This window comes from Camarhynchus parvulus, chromosome 2, assembly GCF_901933205.1.
Source record: "Camarhynchus parvulus chromosome 2, STF_HiC, whole genome shotgun sequence".
NCBI classification, from domain to species: domain Eukaryota; kingdom Metazoa; phylum Chordata; class Aves; order Passeriformes; family Thraupidae; genus Camarhynchus; species Camarhynchus parvulus.
The window spans coordinates 42,929,470-42,953,661 of record NC_044572.1 but is presented as its reverse complement, the minus strand read 5'-3'; the positions used below and the strand labels follow the sequence as shown (position 1 = coordinate 42,953,661).

Sequence of the window (24,192 nt, the reverse complement as noted above, 5' to 3'; positions counted from 1 at the left end):
CCTCCTCCTGGCAATTCCTGCCATTGTTAGCCAGGCTCAGAATCGCCTTGGAAGAGCAGCAGGGGCAAAGCAGAGGTGTTAGCAAAATGGCTCAAAGGAGAAGCTTCAAATAAGTTCTCCTGTCACCTTGGCAGCCTGGGGCTCACAGGTACCACTCGGCCACAAAGGTGCCAGCAGATGCTGTTCCTGCCATTTTTATGGAAGAGATGTTCAGCCTCTTTCTGCTGGACTTGCAGATTGCAGAACTGCACTTAGACATTGCAAAATCGACCCCAAAGGTTTCAAACATAAAATGGATAACAACATTATCCACCTTCCTGAGTCTTCTCCAGGGCATTTCATACTCAGACACAGCTCTTCTTGTGGTTTGGGTTTTGTTGTTTTGTTTTTAATGAAGTCAAATCTAAGACTGCAGAGGGGCCTTTCTTCTCACTTGCTGTGTTTCATCAATATATGGTGAGCAGTACAGATAACTTTGTGGGGGAGAAAGCAATAAAAGGGTTGGCAAAAAAGGTGTTTCCAATTAGAGTCCTCTGCTTGGCAAGAAGCACTGACATCAGGCAGTCTACACATGGCACAGCTTAAACTGTAGCTTGCTTTTCACGGTCTAAAAACTCACCATAATGCACAGGAGCATCTGCAAGGGCCAAGAAACTCCTGCTGATGACAAGGTGTTATCCAACTCCAGCAGACAGAAATCAAGATACAGAAGGACCTTGGTGGAAAGCTCCCCACACATTACAATGAGGACTTAATCCAGGCTATTGTTATTATTTAATCCAGTCTGCTAGTCCTGCCCTGTCATAACCCAGTTCTGTGTTGGCACCAGACACAAGCTGATGTCTTTCCACTCTTGTCAGACTGTGCAATTCAGAAAGGGATGAGCCCACGCTGCTGGTCCTTGCCTGCAGCCAGGGGAGCCAGCAACTAATACTAACATTAACTTGCCTGGCTCTTTCTGCCCCTATATCCCCGGTCCCTGAATTCCTTCAGTAAAAAATACCCTAAAACTCAGTTATACCTAAGGCTTTCAGGAGGCCTTCTGCATGAGGAGGGGGACTTGCAGGTATCCAAAAGAGACAATTCCTGCTTAGGTTGGAAAGGGTCCACCTCAGGAATTAAGGGTGGCAGAAGATAAGCAGCCATACTGAAACTTAGCTGCATCAGCTGTCCAGACACAGCCCTCCCTTGCTGCTGCAACTCAGGTCCCAGCTGCACCGTACCGAGTGAGAGCTCCAACACATCGTGCAGGAACTCCTGCCATTGCAGAGGGTGGAGGCCAGCCCAGGCCTGCTTCCCAGCTCCCAAGGCTGCACCATGGACCTACAAGGCCTCAGTGCCAGTACACACTGATGTTTATGGGGAAATTGCATCTTCTGCCTTTGGGCACCAGGGCTGTGCAATCATCAACTCTTGCAATCCTGACCTAGAGTTTTCCCTGTAGAAACGAAGCTGAAATACAAATTAAACTGGAATTTGTGGGACTGGGCAGCAAGAAAAAGACTTTCTGCATCAAGAAGGGGAAAAAGTGTCCAGGAAGGAGGCAAAAGTAGGCCACATGTAATGTCCATCTCTCCACTTTCACCCAGAGCCAGGACAAATGCAAACTCACCATACAACAGACTTTGCAAGACAAGGTCCCCACGTGTCACCAGAGGGCAGAGGTTACCTTGCTTGTTTGGAGCTTCCTTGGAGGTTGTTGCTGTACCACATTTCTCCTACAGAGCCTCTCAGCACACTGCAGCAGCATATTGCTGCTTCTTCACTTCCCTTGCTCACAGCACACATGCTCTGCTGAAATCACACCTTGGCAGAAGACTCTGCAGCACAAAGGAGCTTATCCTTACATGCTTCCCTGCGAGCATCACACCTTTCTCTACTACTGTAGCCACAACTTTAGCTCCCTGTGCCACAGGCCCAGCACTGGAAGACAAGCCCTTGATCCAGAAGGTCTGTTCCCAGACTGCCTGAATGATCTGCCACAGCCTGCAGCCTCCCCAAGAGAGTCACTGCCAGCAGCACTGGTGTAATTTTACACTGGTGTAAAATTAGACACAAGCTTTGGAGTGTGTTCATTTTGCTCCTTTCATACAGCACTGTGCAAAAAACTACAGGGATGTAAAGGGAATGGCTGATGCACTTTAACTCATTACCCTTTCCCTTGAAAGTTGCCTATTAAAGAATTTGTAATCAACTCCTGCAATAACAAGAAGCATCACAATTTAGCCACAGTCCCACAGCAGCCAGCACATTTCAAAACTGCAGAATACACAGAGCAGCCCTAACATCAGCATTTCTTACAATGCCCATGGGATGTTCCCAAGCAGGAGAGTGCTCTGTACTCACTGGAGACGGTGTCTGGCTCCGGCTTACTCGCTGCCAGGTCTTCCACAGAGGCGCTGCTCCCCTCGGCACCCACGCCACACCCTCGGGGCCCCATGGCAGTGGACCTTCTCCTCTCATGAATCTCATCTGAGATCATCTCCAGATTTTTCAAGGCAGTCTTATACTCCCCCTTTGCCAGGGCCAGTTTGGCCTGCAGGTCATCCACTGTTTTCTTCAGTTGCTAACAAGGGAGACAGGGATTAGATGGACCTTCACTACAAACAAGGCACAGCACACAGCTCCCTGTTACGTGTCCAGGCAAGCACAAACTGGGCTGGTATCTAGGGGATGGGAGAGCTCAGAACTGAGAAGCACCCTGGCCCAAGCATTGCCACTTGTGAAGGAGACAACAGCAAAGCAAACCATGGGAGCCAGGGGCTGGAACTGCCTCTGGAGTGTGGCCATGGCCCCTGGCTAAGCACAGAGCAGGGGTCCCATTAAGATGTGAGCATGCAGGATCTCTCCTTAACAGGAATGCAGCTCTCAGCTATGTCACTGCTTATCCCAGAACCACCCCTCAGTCTGCAGGGCACAGCAGGACTGGGGGCCACCCCTGAGGGGGCTGAGCCTCACTCTCTGCTGAGCATCAAACCCAACTTTGCTCACTAAACCTGCAGAGCAGAAAGCTGCAAACCTCAAACCCTGACAGCTGTAATACAGCAGTTCCTGTGTCCCCAGGCACAAACACCACCCTACAGCAAGGGCAGAAGTGTTGTGCATCCTATTTCCCAAAGGGGAAACATTGCTTGTGTGTCTGTAGTTCTCTCAGTGCTTGCTTTTAATGCACAAAAAAAACCATCTGTGCTTTTTTCATACGGTTTACACAATCACCTTGCTTCAGGAGGGCACTGAGCAGCTGCCATGGAGAAGCAATAGGCCCACAAACAGTGTGCCTTTGCCCGTGGAAATAAAGGAATTTCTCAAAAGATGCTTCTAGGCAGCAGGGATTACTGGCCTGGCAGCCAGCCCAGGGCAGGCAAGGGCTCAGCTTGATGCAGCAGCAGCTGCAGGCAGGCAAGGCAGAGGAGGAAAGAGCACCCAAGCCTGGAACCTGGCAGGGAAAAAGGTGCACACCAGAGTCTCTGAGGCTTACAAAATGCTGCTGAATCTCAGGCAGGAAAGGGCTCACAAAACCTTTGAGGGATATGCCCTGCACCCCAGACAAGGAATGGGAATCCTTTTCTAGCTAGGGTCCAAGTGACCCAGCACCCCACTGGAGCCTTCCTGCACCCATGGCCAGCAGTCCAAGGCAACGTGCTCCACTCAAACCCTGTGCCCATCCCACACAACAACAGCACTGGCCACTACCCTGCAACTGTGAGGAGCCAGAGTCCCCCATTTTAGGGGCCACATGTAGCAAAAGTCACTCAAGTAGAAAGAGAGTGACTCTTGTGTTTGAACTTGTAGGGCTGCCCTGCCCTCCCATCCCTAGCAGCTCCAAGACTGGCTGTAACAGCAGGGATTACCATCCCACACAGCACTGCCATGCCTGGCCCAGGGCCACTGTGCCCTGCAGGGCATGTGCTGTGCCCAAGCACTGGCCAGACATTGCTGCACCACACACAATGCACTGCAGAGATGCCAAAAAGTCCTGGAAGCCTATCCAGCCAAACCCCAAATCCCTCTTATGCCAAACTCCAAATCAGAAATTCACATCTGCATGGTATTTGAGCACTGCAAGCAGGTTATTTATTCTGTTAATTGATCCAGCCAGTGAACATAAAAGAGCACCCCAAGTACAGTTAAACAGTCTGAAGCATAAAACATAGGGGGGGAAAAAAAATGAAACCCACAACAAACAAGTAAATCCCAGACACATTAAACTACAAGAAGAAAGATAGTCAAACTGTACTCTTTTGCTTCTGACAGAGTTCAAACACTCTTATTTCACACAAGGAAACAAAGACTCTCTTAGTCTTTAATCTTTAAATTGTGCTTAGCAAATTGCTCAAGAGGTTTTGAATTGGTTTTGTATAGAAACACAACATAGTTGTCAGAGCACTTGAGATGTAATTTCAGTATTTACTGTAAGCAGTAAAGAGTTTCAGATGGATGTGAATTACATACGTACCTCTAGCTGAACATAGTACTTCGCCTTGAGTTCAAAATAAGGTCTGTGGAAAAACAAAGAAGAATTGTTTACAATCACTGGGACTGAATGCCATGTACTGGCGTGGGAGTTGCTCTCTTTGTAGCATTAACACAGCTATTTTGTGTATCACTGCAATCCCAGGAGACCATATCCAGATGATGGAACACCTACACATGCTCTCAGTGTCTCTCTCTTACTCCCTAATGCATCTATTCCTCATGGGTCCTTTGACCTAAATACAAATTGCAAAATTCCAGTTTTTGGAGTTGACAGCATAATTCCTCCAGGCCTAGATTCTGCAAGATATTTAACATGTAACATCCAACTGCAGGCATAGGCATCCTCTCTGAGCCCATGGCACATGTATATTCCTACAGAAGCTGAACCTTCTCTGTGTTCAGGTGTGGGGAGTGGAGGGGCAGTTCTTGGGTTTTTCAGTAAAGGGGAGAGTGTGAAGGGAGGTCAGAGCACCACACATAAGGGCACAGCACCTCCCAACAGTGGCCCACCAGGCACTTCCCTAAACTTGCTTATAAGGTTGCAAGAGGACAGGGGTACAAGAGGTGCAGTACAAAGCCTAGAAACCACTTTCCACCCTCAAAGTTTTGAAGCCCACAAGCCAATATCTTCTGATACAACTCTGAGCAGAGAAAAAAATAATAGCCCTGTTATTTAGCAAGGCTCACTATGCTCCTCCCCTCTCAGAAGCTCTCCTGGAAAGTAGGGGAGAGACAAACAATCAGATATGGCTTTACAGGAAAGTAGAAATGTGAACTACCCCTGTTGTGTTTCTACCCTGACAGCAAGGCTCTTCTGAGCTCTAAGCCCTACTGCAACTGCATTTTGGACCATACACTAGAATTCAGGAGTGTGAAACTGTGGCTTTCTAATCCTATGATCCTATATTCTTTGAAGGGTTGAATTCCCTACACAGTCATAGACAAAATAACTGAGTGGTGTTTCCAAGAGAGTAGGTTATTTCCAGCTCTGATATTTTTAAGCACCCTCCCACCATCACCAGGAGCACACAGTCAAGTCTCAATGCTTCCAGTGACACCAATCCAGCCAAAATGCACCTCTGCCTTCCCTTAGTGGGACATCACCCTGCCAAAGGCTACACAGATGCACTGCCAGGCCAAATAAAACACTGCAGTTGAGAATTTGGGACCAACAGACAAAGGACTTGTACAGCCCTACCCCAAAGCAATGGTAGCACACAGATACTGACAGAATGGTGTTGCAGGGAAACATGCACAGGGAAAGCACTGAAACCCACTCACTTCAAATGACCTGATTCTCAACCTTCCTTACCCTGGTGCCAGTTGGGAGGGAACAACCAGGCTCGAGTCCTAACCTCCCACCAGCTTCCACAAGCCTTGGGAAAAGTCCCCTCTCTATCAGTGTCAAGCACAAGTGTGTTTGCAAGGTGTGAAAAAGCAATCCATACCTGCATGTGTGTGTGTCCACAAACACATCCCTGTGCACACCAGAGCCAGAATGTCTCATTGCAACAGCTGAGAGAAACCGCAGCTCAGCAGCACAAGGAGATCACAAAGCCTGGTGTGCAGGAGCTCACAAACACTCCTGCTCACTCATGGCACACACAGAGCTGGGCACCTGGAGCCAGCAGGAACCAGGGCACTGGCAGAGACACTCCAATGGGTCCCAGGGTCCCTTCATTCCCTCACATCCACGGCCCTGTAGCCATTGGGGGCTGGTCTGTAACTCAGCAGGGCAGAGAGCTGCTCTCTGGTGTCCTACAGCTGAGCCCAGGGCACTGCACTGACAAAGTGCTTTTCAAGGCAGTGACAGGATGAGTGAAAGCCACTTTGCCCAAGTCACCAGAGCAGAAAGTGACTTCCAAAAACCAGCTAACACAGGCAAGTTCATTATCCACAGCTCAGAGGCACTGAGCCAGAAGATCTGGTAACTGTTAAGAACATGCAGCCGTATGCACATTCATAGGTCACAAGCAAGTAAGCACCCAAAATCTAAATTAAAAGCAAAACCAAAACAAAACTACCCAATAATCCTTTGCTCATCAACTTCACCCAGCAAATCAGCTAAATTACTTTCCTCCAGGATGCCCCAGTCTTGATTTCAAAACAGTAATGCTTTAAGCATCTTAATCCCAACTGAAGCAAGCAGCAAACACAAATAATTTTCTGCCCAAAAGAGAGCAACTCATTCAGTGTGTCTATCCATAAGTTTAAAGAGAAGATGAACAAAAGGTCAGAAAGGCCTAAATTACAGCCAGTGCTGTCACACCTCGCAGGGAGAGGGTTAGAGCAGGATGCTGGTGTTAAATCCTTCCTGAAGAGCAGCTAGAGGCCAGCTACAGCCTACAATACACACAGCTGCAAATTCAGCAGCCTCATTTCGCAGTTTCTGTAGCCACTTGACACCAGTGATGTTTTCAGCTCAGCTGCAATTTTCCTTTATGTGAAAATTGCAATGCTGGGAGACAACTGACCTTTCCAACATCCCTATGTAGCATAACTTCAAAGACATCCACGACTGTTTGTGCCACCAGGCATCTTTCACATCAGTACTAGGTTAGAAGTGGCATTTCTGCACACCCTTTATTAAAGGATCTCTGAAACACCCTACCTAGATGGCTTATGCTGCAATCAGCCCTGCTGTGAGACAAAAGAATACACTGGGATCCTTCCACAGCAGTGGAAACCAGCTTGGGCCGAGGAGAATGACACAAGACACCCCTCTGAGGGTAGTTCCAGCAAAGAAATGAAAACTCAGAGGCACGTCCCACAAGAGGCAGCTGAGAAACCAGGCTCCACACCATCATAAAAAGCTGTGTAGGACCCCACTGACAACTTAATCATGGTCTTTATTTTAAATCTTATTGCAAGGAAGGAACTCCTGGCAGCCAAAACTCTTCTCAGCTATTGCCCTTATCCAGAGGGATCTGTCATTTGGGGATCTGATGATGGTTTTCACAGCCCCGGTGCAGTGCTAGACAAACAGCATGCAGCTCATCCTAAGAAGTCACACCACTACACTGTTTCAGCAAACATTCTTGAATCTTGCTTGAGAAGTGCTAATCCTTTCCTGAATTGAGCAAACACCAATCAAAATAGATTTTTAGTTGACCGATTTCACCAAAAAGTCATTTTTAGATGGAGGGGATTAAAAGCTAAATACAGCAAGCAGATTGTTTAGACAAGCCACAGTCTGGAAATATTAAGAAAAAAAAAAGACTGTGAAATATAAAGAGGATTAAGAATTGGTTGTAAACAGGGCCAAAACTTTAAACAGGTTCTGAGCAAAAAGCTGTTTCACTTCTCTGCAACAGAGCCAAACTGTACAGTAAATGCAGACACAATTATTAATGACACAAGCTGCTTAGCTATGCCTTCTGAAGGGTGTTTCCTTCCCCAAGAACAGCTCTCACACAGCTTTGCCATGGCAGCAGGAGGAAGTAAACAAGCCTCGTGTACAGCACCTTACACCCGTGCAGTCTCGCACCTTTCAGCTTTTCTGTCACTTGCTTTGTTGCTCTCCTAACTAAAAATAAGAACTGTGAACAATCCTAGGCTGTGAAACATCTCCACAGAGCTCTGCAGACAGCACTTGCGTGGATCCCATGGGCCTGTTCCTCAAATCACACACCACCAAGGAGTTCGGTGCACTAGAACAAGACCAAGATGCTGCTCAGGAAAGGTTTCTTATCCCAGTTCACCAGTCCATTGAGTCAGGTGTTTCAAAAGGCACTCAGAAGAACAAGGACAAATACCAGTACCAGTTGTGCTGTGAGGCTGCTACACACAGAGAGGAACCCAAAGAGCAATACACTTCCACAAGTCCAAAAACCCCATGGAACAGGTATTTCCCCCAAACAGTTTTCACCACTAAACTCCTCTCCAAACATAAAACATACTTTGATTTATTGATGGCTCTTTTCAGCTTCTTCTCCAGTTGTTTCATCCTTCCCATGGCAGCATTGTATTTGGCTGCAGTCTCCTTGTGAACCAGCTCACTTCTCGTTTTGGTCTGTTCTGCCTCCATGACCTTCAAGAGGGGAAAAAAAACAGGTTGAGCACCAAGACACAGTGATCCACTTCTTATCATTTCAATTAACAGCAACTTCACAATCTCTCCAATCAGCTCATGTCAGGAAAGTGAGGGTACAGAAAAAATTACTTCCAGTGAACCTACTTAAAAGTCTTTCCCAAAAAGAGCAGCAGGTCCTCAAATACTGTGTAAATTATGACAAAGGTGTTACAGCTTTTCACACAATCTCTCTTACAGGAAGTTTAGAAGACCCTCAGCTTTTGAGAACATCCATTTTTTAACCCAGTAAGATATTCACAAGTGGAGCAACACTAGCAGAAGTCACCCAGACACATTCAACAGCCATGTTTGTTTCCTCCTGCTCCTCTCCCTGGAACCTGACTTTCCCAGCAGAGAGCTTGCTGGTTGCTCAGCTCCCAGCTGCAGCCCCATCACACTGGAAAGGGCTGGACACCAACCACAGCAGAGGGAGGACTCAAACACAGTTTGGCCTGAACAACCAGTCACTAGAAAACTGTGTCCAAGATGGCTCTTCCCTTAAGAACAGCTGACATGCCTGAAATCACAGTTTCAACACCGAAAATGCAAAGGTTCATGCCCTGAGCTGACACTCCCACCAGGCAGGCAAGGAGAGTTATGCTGATGACCAGCCCCCTGTCCTCATGTATCCAGATATCTAGAATCTAGAACACAAAGTCTGATAAGGAGCAGCTGAGGGAGCTGGGGGTGTTCAGCCTGGAGAAAATGGAGGCTCAGGGAGACCTTATTGCTCTCTAAAACCTCCTGAAAGGAGGGTGTAGCCAGGTGGGAATCGGCCTCTTCCCCCCCAGTAACAAGCTACAGGGAAGACAAAAAGACTTCAAGCTGCTCCAGGAGAGGTTTAGATTGGCTATTAGGAATTTTTTTTTTTCACTGAATGGGTTGTCACAAGCATTGGGAGAGGGAAAGTAAATGTCTCTCCGTTAGCTGCACTGCTGGTATCCCACAGCCACGCTTTGCCTGTAATTTTATCCACGGTACTTTTATTGTTCAAATTTGAGATGTCAGAGGTGTACTGTAAGCAGTCTTGACTGCTTACAGACAATACTAAAATTACATCTAAAACACAGAAAATGTGTTTTATTTGGTGCGCTAGCTATCAAGATCCAGGCAGGGAGGTGACCGATTTTTCTGAAGTCGGAAAAGTGGTGACACCTCTCTGTTGGTCTGTCAATGAAGGGAAAGCAGGTGTTTTTTTAAGCTTCCTGCTTTGCAGCTATAAAGGTATTCACACAAAAAAATGGCAGGACTTGATTCCCTCCAGTACTGGATTCTGAAATGCCTCAGCTGTGATTCCAACTACTCCACAACTTCACATAAATTTGCTCCTCCTGGCTCCCACCACCAGACTACATCTGAGCTCACATATGCAGAGAGAATATTCAAAATATCTTGATTTTAAATAACCTCACCCACAAAGCTTAAATTTTTTTTTTTTAAAGGTGTGCTAGTCCTCCCAGCCCTCAGGCTGAACTGAACAAGGAAAAGAGATGGGCAACTCCGACTCACTGGGATCACTGTTCCTCTCAGGAAAACTGTCATATTGTCCTTTCTGATGCCTAAATGAAAGAGTGAAACTGCCAAAGCAATCAGCATCAACTTGGAGTTCTTGCTGCCACACTTTTTGCTCATCTGCACACACCACTCATTATTAAAGAATTGCTAGAACTTTAAACTATGAGAAATAAAGGTTTTCAAAGGATCTTCTCATCAGGTACAAAATAATATACTCAACCCCAACACCCTTCAACTTTCTCATATATATAAGGCATTCATTTTCAAAGAAAGGGGAAAAAATAATCTATCAGGCTCATAACATATTCTCTCCTGCATCCTGAAAAATAAACTGCAGCCTCTTATCTCAAACAACTGTTTTAAAGTCAGTTGGTGCAAAGACTTGCCTTAGTGAAACATGTCAGACAAGGCTGGTTTTAATGTGGAAATCTCTTAAACCAAACTGCAGTCTCCAAAGACTGCACAGAAGATGGTTCATCTTCTTTCTAGTGTGGCAAGGAAACTGCAATTTAAAAACGCCACAAGCTACAAAATAATGGAGCAACTGGAATTTGCCAATGCTCAGTTACATGTCAGTCCCTCACATCCATTCTTGGGGCAAAATTAGCATAAACTTTGATATCTGGGAAAAATCACATGATAAGTATGACCAACACCAGGGTCATAAAGCAGGTTAAGTGTCCAGTACTGTGCTGATTTTTCAAATGTCTCGTATCAAACATCACAGAAATGCTGAACCCTGCAGAACTGGGATTTGAGGATGACACATTGCAAACGCCTCAAAATATCTGACAAAACGTGGAATTTGACATATACCAGACATATATACCCATGTTCATTACCTTGTCCAGAAAGAAAGGGGAAAAAAAAGGCTGTATACTTCATGCTTTTGAGAAATCAGTGATGTAAGTAAATCTCTCTCCCTGCCCCACCCACGGCCTTGTTTTCCTGTGGGAATTCTCTCCTCATACTCACATTATGCACCAAGTCTGCAGAGACTACCTGTCCCCTTTTCCTGGGACAGCAGCTCCAGGTGCATGCCTGAGGCTGAAGATATTACCTGGGGGATTGCAAGGTACCTCTGCAGAGATCCATCACCTGCCAAAATGCATTTAAGCACTTCATTCAAACAAGAAGAAACAAGAGAGATCATCCCCCCTTCCAAACAGCCTTTAAATGGACAAGCTGTCCATCAGGACTCGCAGACAGAAACAAACTACAAATGATGCTGCCACCTCTGCAGCTGGGAAGTTCAATGTAAGACCAGCCAGCCAAACTCCTCACCTCCTTAAGAAGGCTTAGAAAAAGACAGATAGGCTTGTGTAGGAAAGAAGTACTTTTTATTAGAGCTAATAATACATTTGGTGAAAAAATTGCAGCATCATATGGCCTTGTAAACAAGCTCGTGGTCACAGTTGCCAAATAAGCTGGTTTGTCTAACCCAAGTTCTTCTACCACCCACCTTGCCTTGCAGATGCTCCTAAGCCATCACAGAAGCAGCAGCATCACTTAGAAAAAGGCAGAAAAAGAAGTGAGGATGACACCCCTTCAAACAAAGGCTGCTCAAGACACATGTCACCTCCTGATATTGTACCTGCCTTTCAGCTCACCCTTGGTGTGAGCAGGGGATATAGTCTTGGACAAAAACACCAGGACAGAAAAACTTCCAGGATACCCACACACCCACCAGACATTCCTGTAGCCCTTGCCTGACCCTAACTACTGGATCACCTACCCCAGGCAGAACTCACTCTCCCAGGCAGCACAGGCTATAAGATACAAGTAATGGGAAACAAAGCAGGCAAAACCGCCCAACACAGGATTGATCAATTCCTCTTCTTTCCTCCCCTACTCTCTATTTCCTACCCAGTTGTCTGGAAAAGGAGGGTCAGTGTAGAGTATATATTTACCATCAATAAGTCTGTACAAGTAGCTTTGTTCCAAAATGTTTCCATAATCTGGGGTAAAAATGGACTCCAGGCAAAATTTCAGTAATAATAGCAGATGCAAAAGAACAATTTTATCAGTGGAGCTGAGCAAAGCTGACCATCTAAGCAAGAGATTTACTCTGAAGGACTGTTTCTTTCACAAAACGTTAAATTGATTGTTCTTCTAGGGGAAGAATTAAAAATAAGAGAGGAAAGAGACAATGAAGTATCAGTAAACCAGGAGGAGAGAATCAACAATACGAGAGATCACAAAAAATCACTGCATTTCCAGGATAAAGTGACAGAGATCACGACAAGGAAAGATGTGGTTTGTTGTTTCTTTCACAGACTCTTCTTCTCTCCTTTTTTCCTCTAAGTTTTTCTAGCTGCAGGAAGTCTCTCTCCTCTCTACATCACGAAAGCACCCACACATTTTACACTGACAGATGGTACTTCACTGTGTAATATCAAAGGGAGCTTCACAAGCCAAATTAATCCAAGAGGGAGCATGCCTCCTCCCTCTTTACTCTCCCCTCATCCTCTCCTTTTTAAAATGTCTCATGATCAAGAGCCAAAACATTTCTTCTCCCTGCCAGAATTTATGAACTCAACATATCTCAGGAAAGACTGTAAAAGCAGAACCTTTTTAAGACTGCAGATTGCATCAGCAATTAGAAATTAGCAATTTCTCTTGAAATTCATGAAGCGTCTTCCTTTCTGCTCCAGCTTGTGTCAAACTAGATGTAATACATCTGTCAATACTTTCCTTTTGTACATCCTTATGAATTCTTCTCAATAGGAGCACAAATTGAAGATCTTTTTCCTCCATCCCTCCAAAATTCAATATCCTTTGGTCCTGTATCTTCCATAGCCCTGCTCTCTGCACCCCAAACTGCAGCATTACAACTCAAGGTACAAACAGGCTGGTACCCACTAGCAAAAACATCATCTCCAAATTTTAAAGAGACACTGTAGTTACCAAAATCCTGGTAAGCCAACGGCTAAGACTGAACAGTACTCTTCCTCCCAAGCAAGGCAGCTTAAGAGCTCATCATGCCTGTCTACATTTCCATTATAATCAACAGAGAATTTATCTTTTAATGAACTTGCCCCTCTGGGCACACAAATTGCTCTCCAGACACCACTTACTGATCAGATCGCCTTTCATCATAATGGAAATTTGGCAAGTAATGGCGATACACAGCCAGGTTCCAGACATGACACCATGAGCTAAATTCCAATCTAAGTGTCATTACACTTCTCAGATCTCTGGAAAAATGGACATTTAGGAAAAAACCCCAGGACTTTACCCCAAAATACACATCAAGTTAAGTGCAGAAGTGAGCAAAGCAGTTGCCTGACTTGCAGGATTGCACCACAGTCCAGTGCTTCTCTGTGGTGAACACTTAGCTCAAGCACAGACGCTTACAGGGATTAGTTGCATCTTCACAGGCAGGTAGGCAGGAATCCAGCTCCTATTTATGCTCCCAGCCTCCTTTGGAAACATAGCTCAAACTGTGAGGTGCAAAGACATTTCTGAGTGATAGCCTATACTCCATGTACATGTTCATGTTGGATATGCCTGTTCCATTAATAGAAAGATTTTCCACACATTATGCTCCCAGCTCACCCAGGAAAAACAAAATTTCAGTAACTGTCCCATTTTGCATCAGTTGAATTGTATGATTTTCTAGATCAGTGGCTACGAAAGTCTTGTTTGCAGAAGCCCAATAGCTCATCACATCAAAAATAGTGTTAATAGCTTTTCAGACTATCAAGATATCAAAAAGCAATTACAACATACAACCCTTATCTCTATTTCCTCCCAGTGAGGGTCTGGAAACAGCATTTCCTGTTTGGTACCCTGGAACCCAAGTCTTTGTCCATATCCATCAGGTCAAGTGCAAAAGTAACCTGGCAGCATTTTCACACATAGCTGTGTAAAAAATCCGTTTCTCGTTTGTTCTCTCGCTTATCCTTTTTCTTTATGCTTTGTTTACAGTGTTTGTCAGCTACCAAGCTGCTACAGGGCTCAGGTTTGGTTCCAAGTTTCAGATTCATTCAGTGAAGCCTGCTCCCTCTGCCTAAGAACAGCAAATAAAAACACTTGACTCTGGCCTAACATTTCTATCAGAAGAGAAACAAATGATTCAGTAGCCCACTTCTAACATTTAGCTCAGAGGTGCTTTTCTGCACTTCAGTCCTTGCTGTAAAAGGCCTGGTGCAAGATTATTCTCTGCCCACTACAACTGTCATCTATAAATGCATGCAAAAAAAGCTAGAAAATCCAAATAACCAGAGTGCAAAAGCTTTCTCCAAGAGCAATTTTATATGTGCCAGTAGAAGATGTCTATTTCTTAACCCTCAGCCTTCACCCACAGAAGCAGTTTTTCTCCATGAGTGATTTCTAATGTAATTCATAGTTAATGATCTGAGTTGTCAGCAACACTGTGGCAGTCAAGGAGAACTTTTGTTCTAAAAGATCTCATTCTCTAACCTCTTTTCACCCATAGCTTGGTAGGCAATGCCAATGTTTCCTCCTCCCTGAGATCCCAATCATTCTGTTTGCCTCACTGAACACTGAGCACTTCATTAATTGCATGCACTGAAGCCAAGGGAAGCTTTCACCCCACTCTTAGAGAAGATACAAAACTCAGTCAAGCACTCCAAACAAACTAATGCTGGGTGTGTTCAGTCAGGACTTCCAAAAGCATTTTCACCCTTCTTGGCTCTGGCCTTAGCCTTAAGACCTCCACCACAGCCAATGAAAATCACAAGACAAACTTCCATGGAACTCTCCCAAAACCTGCTGCACCATGGAAAGGTGTAGATGGGTGCTTTCTGGGAACTAAGTTCACCCAAACTATTTTAAGCACTGGGAATTGTTGCTTTCCAAGTTTTCCATTCATGGAGCCCTCAGCTGCTCTACACAGTCCACTCAGCGCCCAGGAGATTTTACAGCTGCAGTGAGTACACCTAAGCACCCCTTTTACTGTTCAGCTGTAACAAATCAGAGACATTATGGCTGGAACCAGCCCCCCAACAAGCAGCTGTCCTGCAATCACTGACAGCACCTATCAACACCCCCAGCACAACTCCACCAAACACTGCCAGCTGCTGCTCTGAATCACTGCGTTTGCTCATCTCAGAACACCTGAGACCTCTCACACACTGTCAGAGAACGACCAAGGGTTGTAGAAGGACACAAGGATGCCTTTGAAATATCCAAGGAAAAGAAGAATTCATTTGTACCCTCAGGTTGCCATTGTTTCTTTCGTCACCCACCCCAACACAAGTTTTTGTTGTGCCAGCTAGAGAGAGGTAGGTGGCAGATGTGACTGCTGTCACTGTCCACCAAAACTCAGCAGTTTAGCAGTCAGAAGCTCTAAGCAACTCCTTAAACACTTCTGGTTTTCTCATCTATCAATTCTGAGAATCAAAAATTATCTGTTTCTGGACTTCATTCACATGGAGCAGGGATTACAGCCAGGAAAAATGACAGCTGGCACACACACACTGCAAAGGTGGGCTCCCCTCATAAACACAGAGGTCACTACATTTCCAAATACCAAACTTTAACAGGGACAGTAACACAAACAGTACCCTGGAGTTCATTTTCTCATTAATATATACCAGGTTTTCTATCTCTCCCCCTACACACAGCAAACATCCTTTCTGTTCCCTGTTTCTTCATCAGGCAGCTGGATTTTAAAATTCACTCTGAAATAGAGGCTTTCTTTCAACTGAGAAGCTTCTGCAACAGAACAGAGCAACTGTTGCACTGAGGGCTGCAAGACAATATGAGCATTGTATGGCATGATAGCATGTTTGGAATAGCAAGTTCAGCTTCACTGGCATATTAAGTATATGCAGAACAAAGGTTTTTAACTTGGATTTTTGGTTCTTTTATGTTAAAAAAAAGGCAGAAAGGTTTATTTTAACAGAGAGAAGACAAATGACAGGAAAATTCTTCCTGACATCTGCAAGAAAGAATACTGTCTCTCTTTGTTACTGCATCTCTTCTGTAGGTTTAAAAAGACTTTACAAAGGAGGTAGGACCTTGTCTAAATTCCAAAGTTAATTCAGGATAAAGCAGCATGCAAGCTTAAAATGCAACACACGATTTTGAGTAATTCCACATTCAAACACACATTTCTGAAGCAAAGTGACTTGTTCAATTTAGTCCATACAAAGAACAGGTTATACTAAAACTGGAACATGTCCCTGTTTTGCCAGGGTAAACACTCCCATAACACACATATTCAGGAATAGGCATCCATCCCCATGCAATTATTCTGACACAACTCCAAATGCAGACATGCCTTAAGATACTGTTTATCCCTGTAAAATAGGTGGTAATAACTTTTAAAAAACTTTCTGTAGAGAGCTACTCCACTACTCTAGCACCACCAGAGAACTAGAATTGTCCCAGAAGCAGCCAAGGCCCAGACCGCTCAGGCTTAGGCTTCACCACTTCCACAGCTTCATTTCCTACATGTCAGGTATCTGGTCTTTCAGAAACTGGGCCTCATACACCACAGGGGAACACAAAGCATGGAAAAGGCAGGTGCTGGTGCAAGTTTTTATTACCCTCTGAGTAGCGTGGTTGAGCATCTCCTGCCAGGCAGAGTCAAACTGGCGCTTGTCATCCTCCAGCAGCCTCTGCTCTGCAAGGGAAATGGTCTCTTTGGCAGCACGCAGCACTTCCGTGGCCCTCTGGAAGTCCTGAGTCGCCCTCTGAGCCTCCAGCTGAGCCTAAAGGCAGAAAAAAAAAGTCTGGGATTAGAGACAAAGAAACCCTCACAGTCACATTTAGAAGATCTGTGACACAAATCCCAAGACCTTTACAAAGAGCCACACCGGTGTCACTGTTTCCCAAACTTTTATTTGAAATGACACATTTCTCACTGCAGTAAGTCCTGCCAAAGCAGCAGTTCCCACCCAAAGAAGTCATTTGCCAAGAAGTTAAATTTGTAGCTGATGGCCTACAAATAAGCACCGGGCTGAGAGATAACACCAAATGATGCAGGTTTAATCACTGATGAACAAACCAAAAGAAAGTGAAATAGCAAACTAGTGGCATGGCAAGAATACACTGAGAATGGCACTCCCTGAATTTAGTCAGGGTGGATTTTTATCTGATATGCCATTAATCACACTGAGGAAATATTTTGGAATTATTAGCTTGCTATAAAGAATAAACAAGTTCTCTGAGATGGTGATTGCTTAATTCTTTGGGTGTTTTTTCACTTGGCTATCACTGGTACACAGCTGGTACACTAAGTCCCCAGCACACAGACACAAGAATAACCAAGGAAATTTAAAAAAATCTTTACCTGATTTTTCTACATTATATACTTCACAGATTTTTATTTAAAGGAGTATTTTTGAGCTGTTATGCTCAGAAACACAACCCTTCCAATATAAGCCTCACATACAATTAACTGAACGTCCAGCACTGTGAAGAGAGTTTTCATTTACCCTTCAATGATTTTTCAAAAATAAACTGGAATTACCCAGTACATACCTATGAAAATGTCTTTGACCAGACATGACTGACAGAAGAAAATAATGAATAAAACTTTACGTATCATGATATACACAGAAGGAGTCTGACAATCAAACATGAGAAAGGACCTTATCTTCCTCAGGGTAGTATTCTGCATGTCAAAGTCTTATGAATAAAGGAAGAGGTTTTAGCTTGAAGAAATGGTGGTCATTTGGGATATAGCTAAAACTCCCTGATACAAAATAAGTGGAACAACAGTGTGTTTCTTCAGCAAACAGCTGGCTACACCCCCTCAATACCAGTTGCAAATACCTCCACACTTGAAACATCACAGTTATTTGTAAAGGTAATGGAAAAAGCCCTCCCTCCCTGTCCCATGGCAGGGGAGATGGACTCTTAATTTAAACACAAGTCTCAAAAGGAAATAAAGTGCACTAAGTTTCCCCCTCCATGTCCTGAAATAGCAGCAAGCTCTTCTTACTTCCTTTCTTCTCTCACATGGAGGTACTTCACCCCAAGGTAACCATGCAAAAATAGGAATTATGTGTCAGAGGTCCTTCACTTACTAGCTGGAGAGGGAAATCAAAATCATCACAATCAGAGCAGTAATTTCCTTCCAACCAAGGTCCCTGATGCATTTCCTTCTGAAGTGGCTGGTGACGTTTTCCACAGAGAAGTTCATCTATGTCCTTTGTTGTTTTCAGGTAGTTTACACCATATCACCCTGCCTACAGCCTTTGTGAAGAGCCAGGGCACTAAAGTGCTCATTTCCACGTAGAATGCACATTCCAAGGCAGCACAGATCCTTTAGGCCAAGGATAGTGCATGCACACCATCCTGGTTATCTCTTTATCTCTTCTCCTCTCTGAAAAAAACCCCACATGTTACATCTCCTCATCACCCCAGTCACCAGCTGCCTGCTTCAAATATATTAATACATTTTATAAATTCAGAATAAGCCTGACTATAGAAAATTTTTATTTAGCCACTAACTAACCTAAACCATGATACTCAGCAAGCACAAAAATTCACCAATACAAAAAAGTCATCTAAGGATCTTTAAACAAGGCTCAACCTGGGCTTCCAACAAAGAATACATCAAAAAGCCTGACTACAGCAAAAAGCTTGAGTCTAGTCCCCAAAATATCTAAATATCTAAATTTTCTAAAAACTCACTTTTTTTTTCCTGTCCAGTAAGTTTGACCTACGCTAGTAAAGAAATCAAATACAAATAAAGGCCAAAAGTTTCCATAAAAGTAGTTTGAGATGGGATTTTAAGACAGGAAATAAATTGAAGACTCCAGTGAGAGCCTGCACCAAGTACTGCAGAACAATGCTGAGGATGCCTGGAGGAAGAGCAAGACCAATTTTCATGGAAGACTCTACGAGAGGGAGCCAGGTCCCAGCAGCTTCCAGCAATAAGGCTGCTCATGCAGCTTCAGCTCCTTGGCTGCCCTGCTGCATGAGCAGGCCTGCCCACATGTGAAATGAGTTACAAACACACAAAACCAGACTGGAGACCCATTCCTAGCACAGCCAGAACCTCCTCAGCAAGCAACTGCTTTGGAAACTCAGTACAGCCAGATCCCAGGGGCAATGCAAGCACAGAAGTACAGTTTTCTCACCGTAATGCATCAGCACTTGGAAGTTTCTGTTGGCACACATACCTGGGTCAGGGATCAAGACATCTGAGCCAGCAAAAAGCCTGCAGAGCATTAGGAGCTGAGATACTTAATCCCCATGGAAAACAACACTTAGTGGTAGCTTGCAGTATTAGCAGCCCTTCTCATGAAGGCCTTAATGGCCAACTGACTCTAAAAAAGGAGATTTGTCTTCATGATAAAAAAAAACAGAAGCCAAATTTACAATTCAGTTAGATTTCTGCTTGCACCTGGACCTGTAGGACAGTGACAGCTGGAGCTGTTAATAGGCAAGCCCACAGCTCTAGGCCCATAATCCATTCAGATTCATGCCCTCTAAATTGTGTGGGTAAATGGAAAACTGAAACAAAATCATACCTAAACACACCCTCCCAGCTGCATTTGTGGAATACTGTTCTACAGTGGCAATTTGGAAACACTGTTTTGTTTCCGAGCAATATAGTTACTCCAAATAGCAATTTAGCTCCAGCAGGTATCTGAAGTCAGTCTACAGTCTTTAATTTAAGCAGCTTCCTGAAAGTCTGAGAAAGAAAAAACAAATGCTAGGGTAAAGAATGATACATTTGTCATTAGGAAAACATCAACAGGTTTGTGGCTTTGCCAATGTGAAGAAGAATACTCAAACACTTTCTTTTGTGTTCTAGTACAGTTACCCAATAATTAGCCCTCATTTAAAACTGCCTCCGGCATGTACAAGTTGTTCTGCACCATCACCAACAGGTTGCTCTCGGTCCTAAGCCTCCAGGTCATTCAATTTAATGGAAAAGAGAGTGGCCATGTTCTTCATGTGCTTTTAAAACCACAGAGAAACCAGCAGGAGCTCACCTCTCCATCCAGCCTCCTTATATTGCACATAAACTTCACCACTTTAGACAGTGGCTGTTTCTCTCAAGACTAAAATCCAAAATTCAAATGAATGGCTGAAAACTAGGTTGTCTTTCATCACAAACTCGTGTTTGAGTTGAGAGAGGCTTAGCCTTGGAGTAGAATGAGAGAAAATGTACTAGGGATGAGGACAAAAATTGCTGAGGGAGGTTGGAGGCAAGCAGGATGTCAACTTTCTGCCTGTCATCCATATCATTGGTGCTTGATGGAGTCTACCCAAGACAGAAGTGAGGATCTCTTTCATTATAATCAGAAGAGCCAGTCCAGTGAAACCTCTTTTTAAAAATGAGCAAGTCCTGACACCTTGGGAATTGGGGGACCCATGCCCCAGCTCCCACTGCCAGGGTGACAGTGCTCCTTGTGGTTCATGATCAGTGATTTCTGCCAGGAAACTCAACTGAGTGCCTTCACCACTGCAGATCCTTCCTGCATCAGTGTAAAATATAAAATGGGAGTCCTAAAGAAACACAATTAGGCAGCCACAGAGAATGAAGCTGAGGAGAATTGCACTGTCACAGCACATCTGTCACACACTGTCCACAAAGAACATCAACTCTTCCCGCCACTGTGTTTGTCCCTCCTCTGGCAACTCAGTCTTCTACCAGCAAGCAGCTACAAACACATCTCCCAAAAGAGTAAATCCCTTTCCTACAACCAGCAGCACATGCAGAAGTCCTGCACTGCCCACTCAGCCCCCTCCCCATGGCCAAGAGCTCTCTTTACACCACTCTCCACCCTGTGCTGTTCTGCACATGTGACCTCCTGTCACCAGCTCATCTGCCTCCCTCATCTCCCTGGCTCTGACAGGCACAGTCCTGAACTTCCCAGCAGCTCCCAAAGACCCAGAAGTGACATGCAGTAGCAGCACTCACAGAAGCAAATCGTGCACTGTGGTATAAAATGTGTCAGCTTAGAAAATAAATTATGTAAAATTAAAGGGGTACTGGCAGGATTCATAACTGCAAGCTATTAATATATTGCTGAAAGATGCTCAGTCCTGACAAATCCCTTTTGGGGGATAAAAGCTGCATCCCCATAGGCAGTCCTCTGCTTAGCCTACACAGGGCCTTGCACAGAAGGGAACCAAGCACAATAGACAGATTTATGTTGTCAGCTAGAAATTTAAAAAGCACTAGGCCACGGCAAGCTAACAGAAAACAAAACCAGGCACTTTTTAAATGTAGTCCTTCTGGAACTGCCAGCACCATACTGACATCTGCTTGTCCACTTTCAAAGCAGAAAAGTGTGCAATCTTTAATTATGAAATACAATTTTCTGATTAGTCTACACTATCATCTATTGACCCAAACTCTCTTTGAAGTCAAGATCTTGCCCAGTTGCTAACAGAGGATTTTCCCCCACCTTCCCATATATACCTTGAACCTATGACATATCTCATCTCATATTTCATCTCATCTCTCATTTTTGTTTTTGTTTCTGCACAGTATCACTGACACTGAAACATGGTACAACACGGCTATAGCATTCCTGTGAGGTTAGCCAACATCTAATGTACCCTGGTAGGCACTGCTCAGCCCCTGACACGTGAACACACCTGCACACAGCTCACAGCCCAGCCAGGCTTCCCCAAATAGATGCAGAGGGCTCATTTTGTGGAGACAAGCCTATGCAAAATTTCTCCCCTTGGCCAGCCTCACCAGAGGACCGGACCTCAAGTATTGATATTTAATGAAAAGGACATCACAACACAACTAGAAATTTTCCCATTAGGAACATCAGTCAGCAAAGATCAGATATTTTCAAAATTGGCTTCTCATTTATCCAAGTGAATCTATCCCATCCTGCACTGCCAAGACTTTGACATCCACTTTATTTCAGCATCTCTGAGTTACTGCCAATGAAAGACACGAACAATTTCTGTTTATGAAATCACCATAAGCTGGAATGTGACAGGAACACACAGCTGCTGGTCAGAACAAGGCAGCAGCACCCCACATGCTGGCCTAAGGCCTTTGCTCTAGAAAGCACTTGTTTGTTACTGTGAAACCAATATTTCTCCCACACATTACTCTTTAAGACAATCGTTTAATTGCCACCAGCAAGCATGTACTTGCTTACAAGCAATTAGATAATGATTAACTGTGTTCCAGTCCCACTCTTCAGAAGGAATCGAGTTTCAGATGTTTTCATTCTGGCCCCCTTTCCTTCGTGTATCAACATCCCACGTTAATCTGCTGTGCAAAGTACAACAGGGAGCATGTTTTGAAACAGGAACTTTACTCCATCAATCACCCACCAGAGCTGCTATAGCACTGCCTGTCTTCAGGGATCCCTCTGAGTGCAGGGACTGCACCAGGGCACTCTGCACAAGCTTCTGGCAGGAATGGGGACAGCAGGATCACCACTCATTGACCACAGCATCCCCATCTCACCCAGCCCTGCAGCAGATTCAGTGATTCAGAAGCCCCCAAGGTGAAGGGCTGCAGCTGAGTGCTCACTGCACTGCTCACAGTAACCAGCCACTGAGTGCTGCTACTTCAGCTTCAGTTTTCCTCAACCTGTTTTAATTCAGCTGGCAGGCAGGAACAAGAGCAGCAGCCCAGATGTCGGCACAAGGGCTCACCATGCTCAACATCCAAACAAATAACAACAACCTTGGTACTGGCACAGCTCCATCCACAGCAAATCTGCAAACGACACTAAGTCACAGGAGGGGGCTGAAAAGGCAGAACTTGAGACACTTGACTGGGCCAAGAGACACTTTACAACAAGGAGACCTGTGGAGTCCTGCACTTGGGGTGGAACAATCCCATGGTCAGCCCTGTCAAAAGGGCCTGCACATTACAACAGGTGTCAGGCTGAGAAAGCTGAGAAGGTGTAGTCTCACTGGGAGTAATGCAAACCATGTCCTAGGCTAAACTAAGAGGGTCATGGCTGGCCAATCCTGCAGACAGGTTACACAGAGAGGTTTCAAATCCTCATCTCTGGCAGTCTTCAAGACATGGCAAAGCCATGGCTGATGCAATCCAGCAATGTGACAGTTCTGCTTTGAGCAGAAAGTTGGGATCTGATGACCTCCAAAGATCCTGAACAACCAGTATTTCAATCAAATACCATAATATTTTTCCTAGTTTCTCAAAATCTGAAGAACATTTCAGCAAAAACTTTGTGGTGATGCTGAATGTTCTCCTAGATACTCAGATGCATTATTTTCCTGAATAAACAGACTAGTGGTGCAGCTGGGGGGGAGGGGGGTGTAAGGGTTCTGTTTGCTTTTTTTAAGGACCATGACCTTTCTTTCCCCTCTCCCAGCAGCCTAAAAACTCTGATGCAAACCAGAACTGAAAAGTAGTAAAAACACTCCAGAAACCCCTTCTAGCTATACTTTTCTAAACAACTTCTAAAATCCAAGGCCATGGGAGCGACCTCATTTTGACACATCTACCAGGTCTGAGCTATGTAATCATGGTGACTGTTTACATCAAAAAATACAGTCTCTCAAGAGTCTGAAATACTCTTTAGTTCTTTAAGCAGTTTATTATAAAACTATATAATTGAACATGAGTTAGAATTTGTTTTTTCAAAAGCAGATTGAAAGACTTTTTAACTGGATGGAGGAGGCAGAGGGGAGGAAAAGGTGAAAAACAAGACTTGCTAGAGTTTTGTGAAACACGAACCATTTCCTCCCTGCTGCATAACTAGTGAAATGCCTATGGAACACTAAAACCATGTGAAGCTTAGTCTCTGCTTTTGATTAGGTGTTTTATTCTTGTGCTGGGCTTTTTGGTCCCCCACGTGCATCCACCCCTTCTCTTCTAACGGCCAAGTTGCAGAACTGACCTGACTCCTGGTTGTGTGTTACATTCCTATGTAGTCTATAAAAAGGCTCAGGAAATAAGAGCAGACCTACAAAGCATGCTTCCAGAGACATCTAGCTCTGTGCTAAAGTTAGGTGGCATGCGTAACTCCTTTAAGACAGGATCACGAGTGTGTTCGAAGACCCAGAAGGTTCAGGGCACAACCAAGAGCTAATTCATTAGCTGCTTCTTCCACCAGCATGCAGACAGCTGGACTCCTCAAGGCAGAATCCCACCTCCCTTCTTTGGGAGCTGTGGAAGGAAATGAGAAAGAAAATATCTGAACACACAGTTCCCTTAAACACTGTTAAGGCCAGTACTGAACTGG

At 44.6% G+C, this 24,192-nt stretch overlaps 1 protein-coding gene across 1 annotated transcript in view; it reads right to left on the bottom strand.

The window, feature by feature from the left end:
* SH3BP5 (SH3 domain binding protein 5) overlaps window positions 1-24,192 on the bottom strand; it is a 51,397-nt gene that overhangs the window by 3,214 nt on the left and 23,991 nt on the right. The window contains exons 4-7 of the mRNA XM_030966403.1: window positions 16,582-16,746; window positions 8,376-8,506; window positions 4,457-4,499; window positions 2,347-2,566 (exon numbers count right to left, since the gene is read on the bottom strand). Coding sequence (XP_030822263.1) covers window positions 2,347-2,566; window positions 4,457-4,499; window positions 8,376-8,506; window positions 16,582-16,746 — 559 coding nt within the window. The remainder of the gene's footprint in view (window positions 1-2,346; window positions 2,567-4,456; window positions 4,500-8,375; window positions 8,507-16,581; window positions 16,747-24,192) is intronic.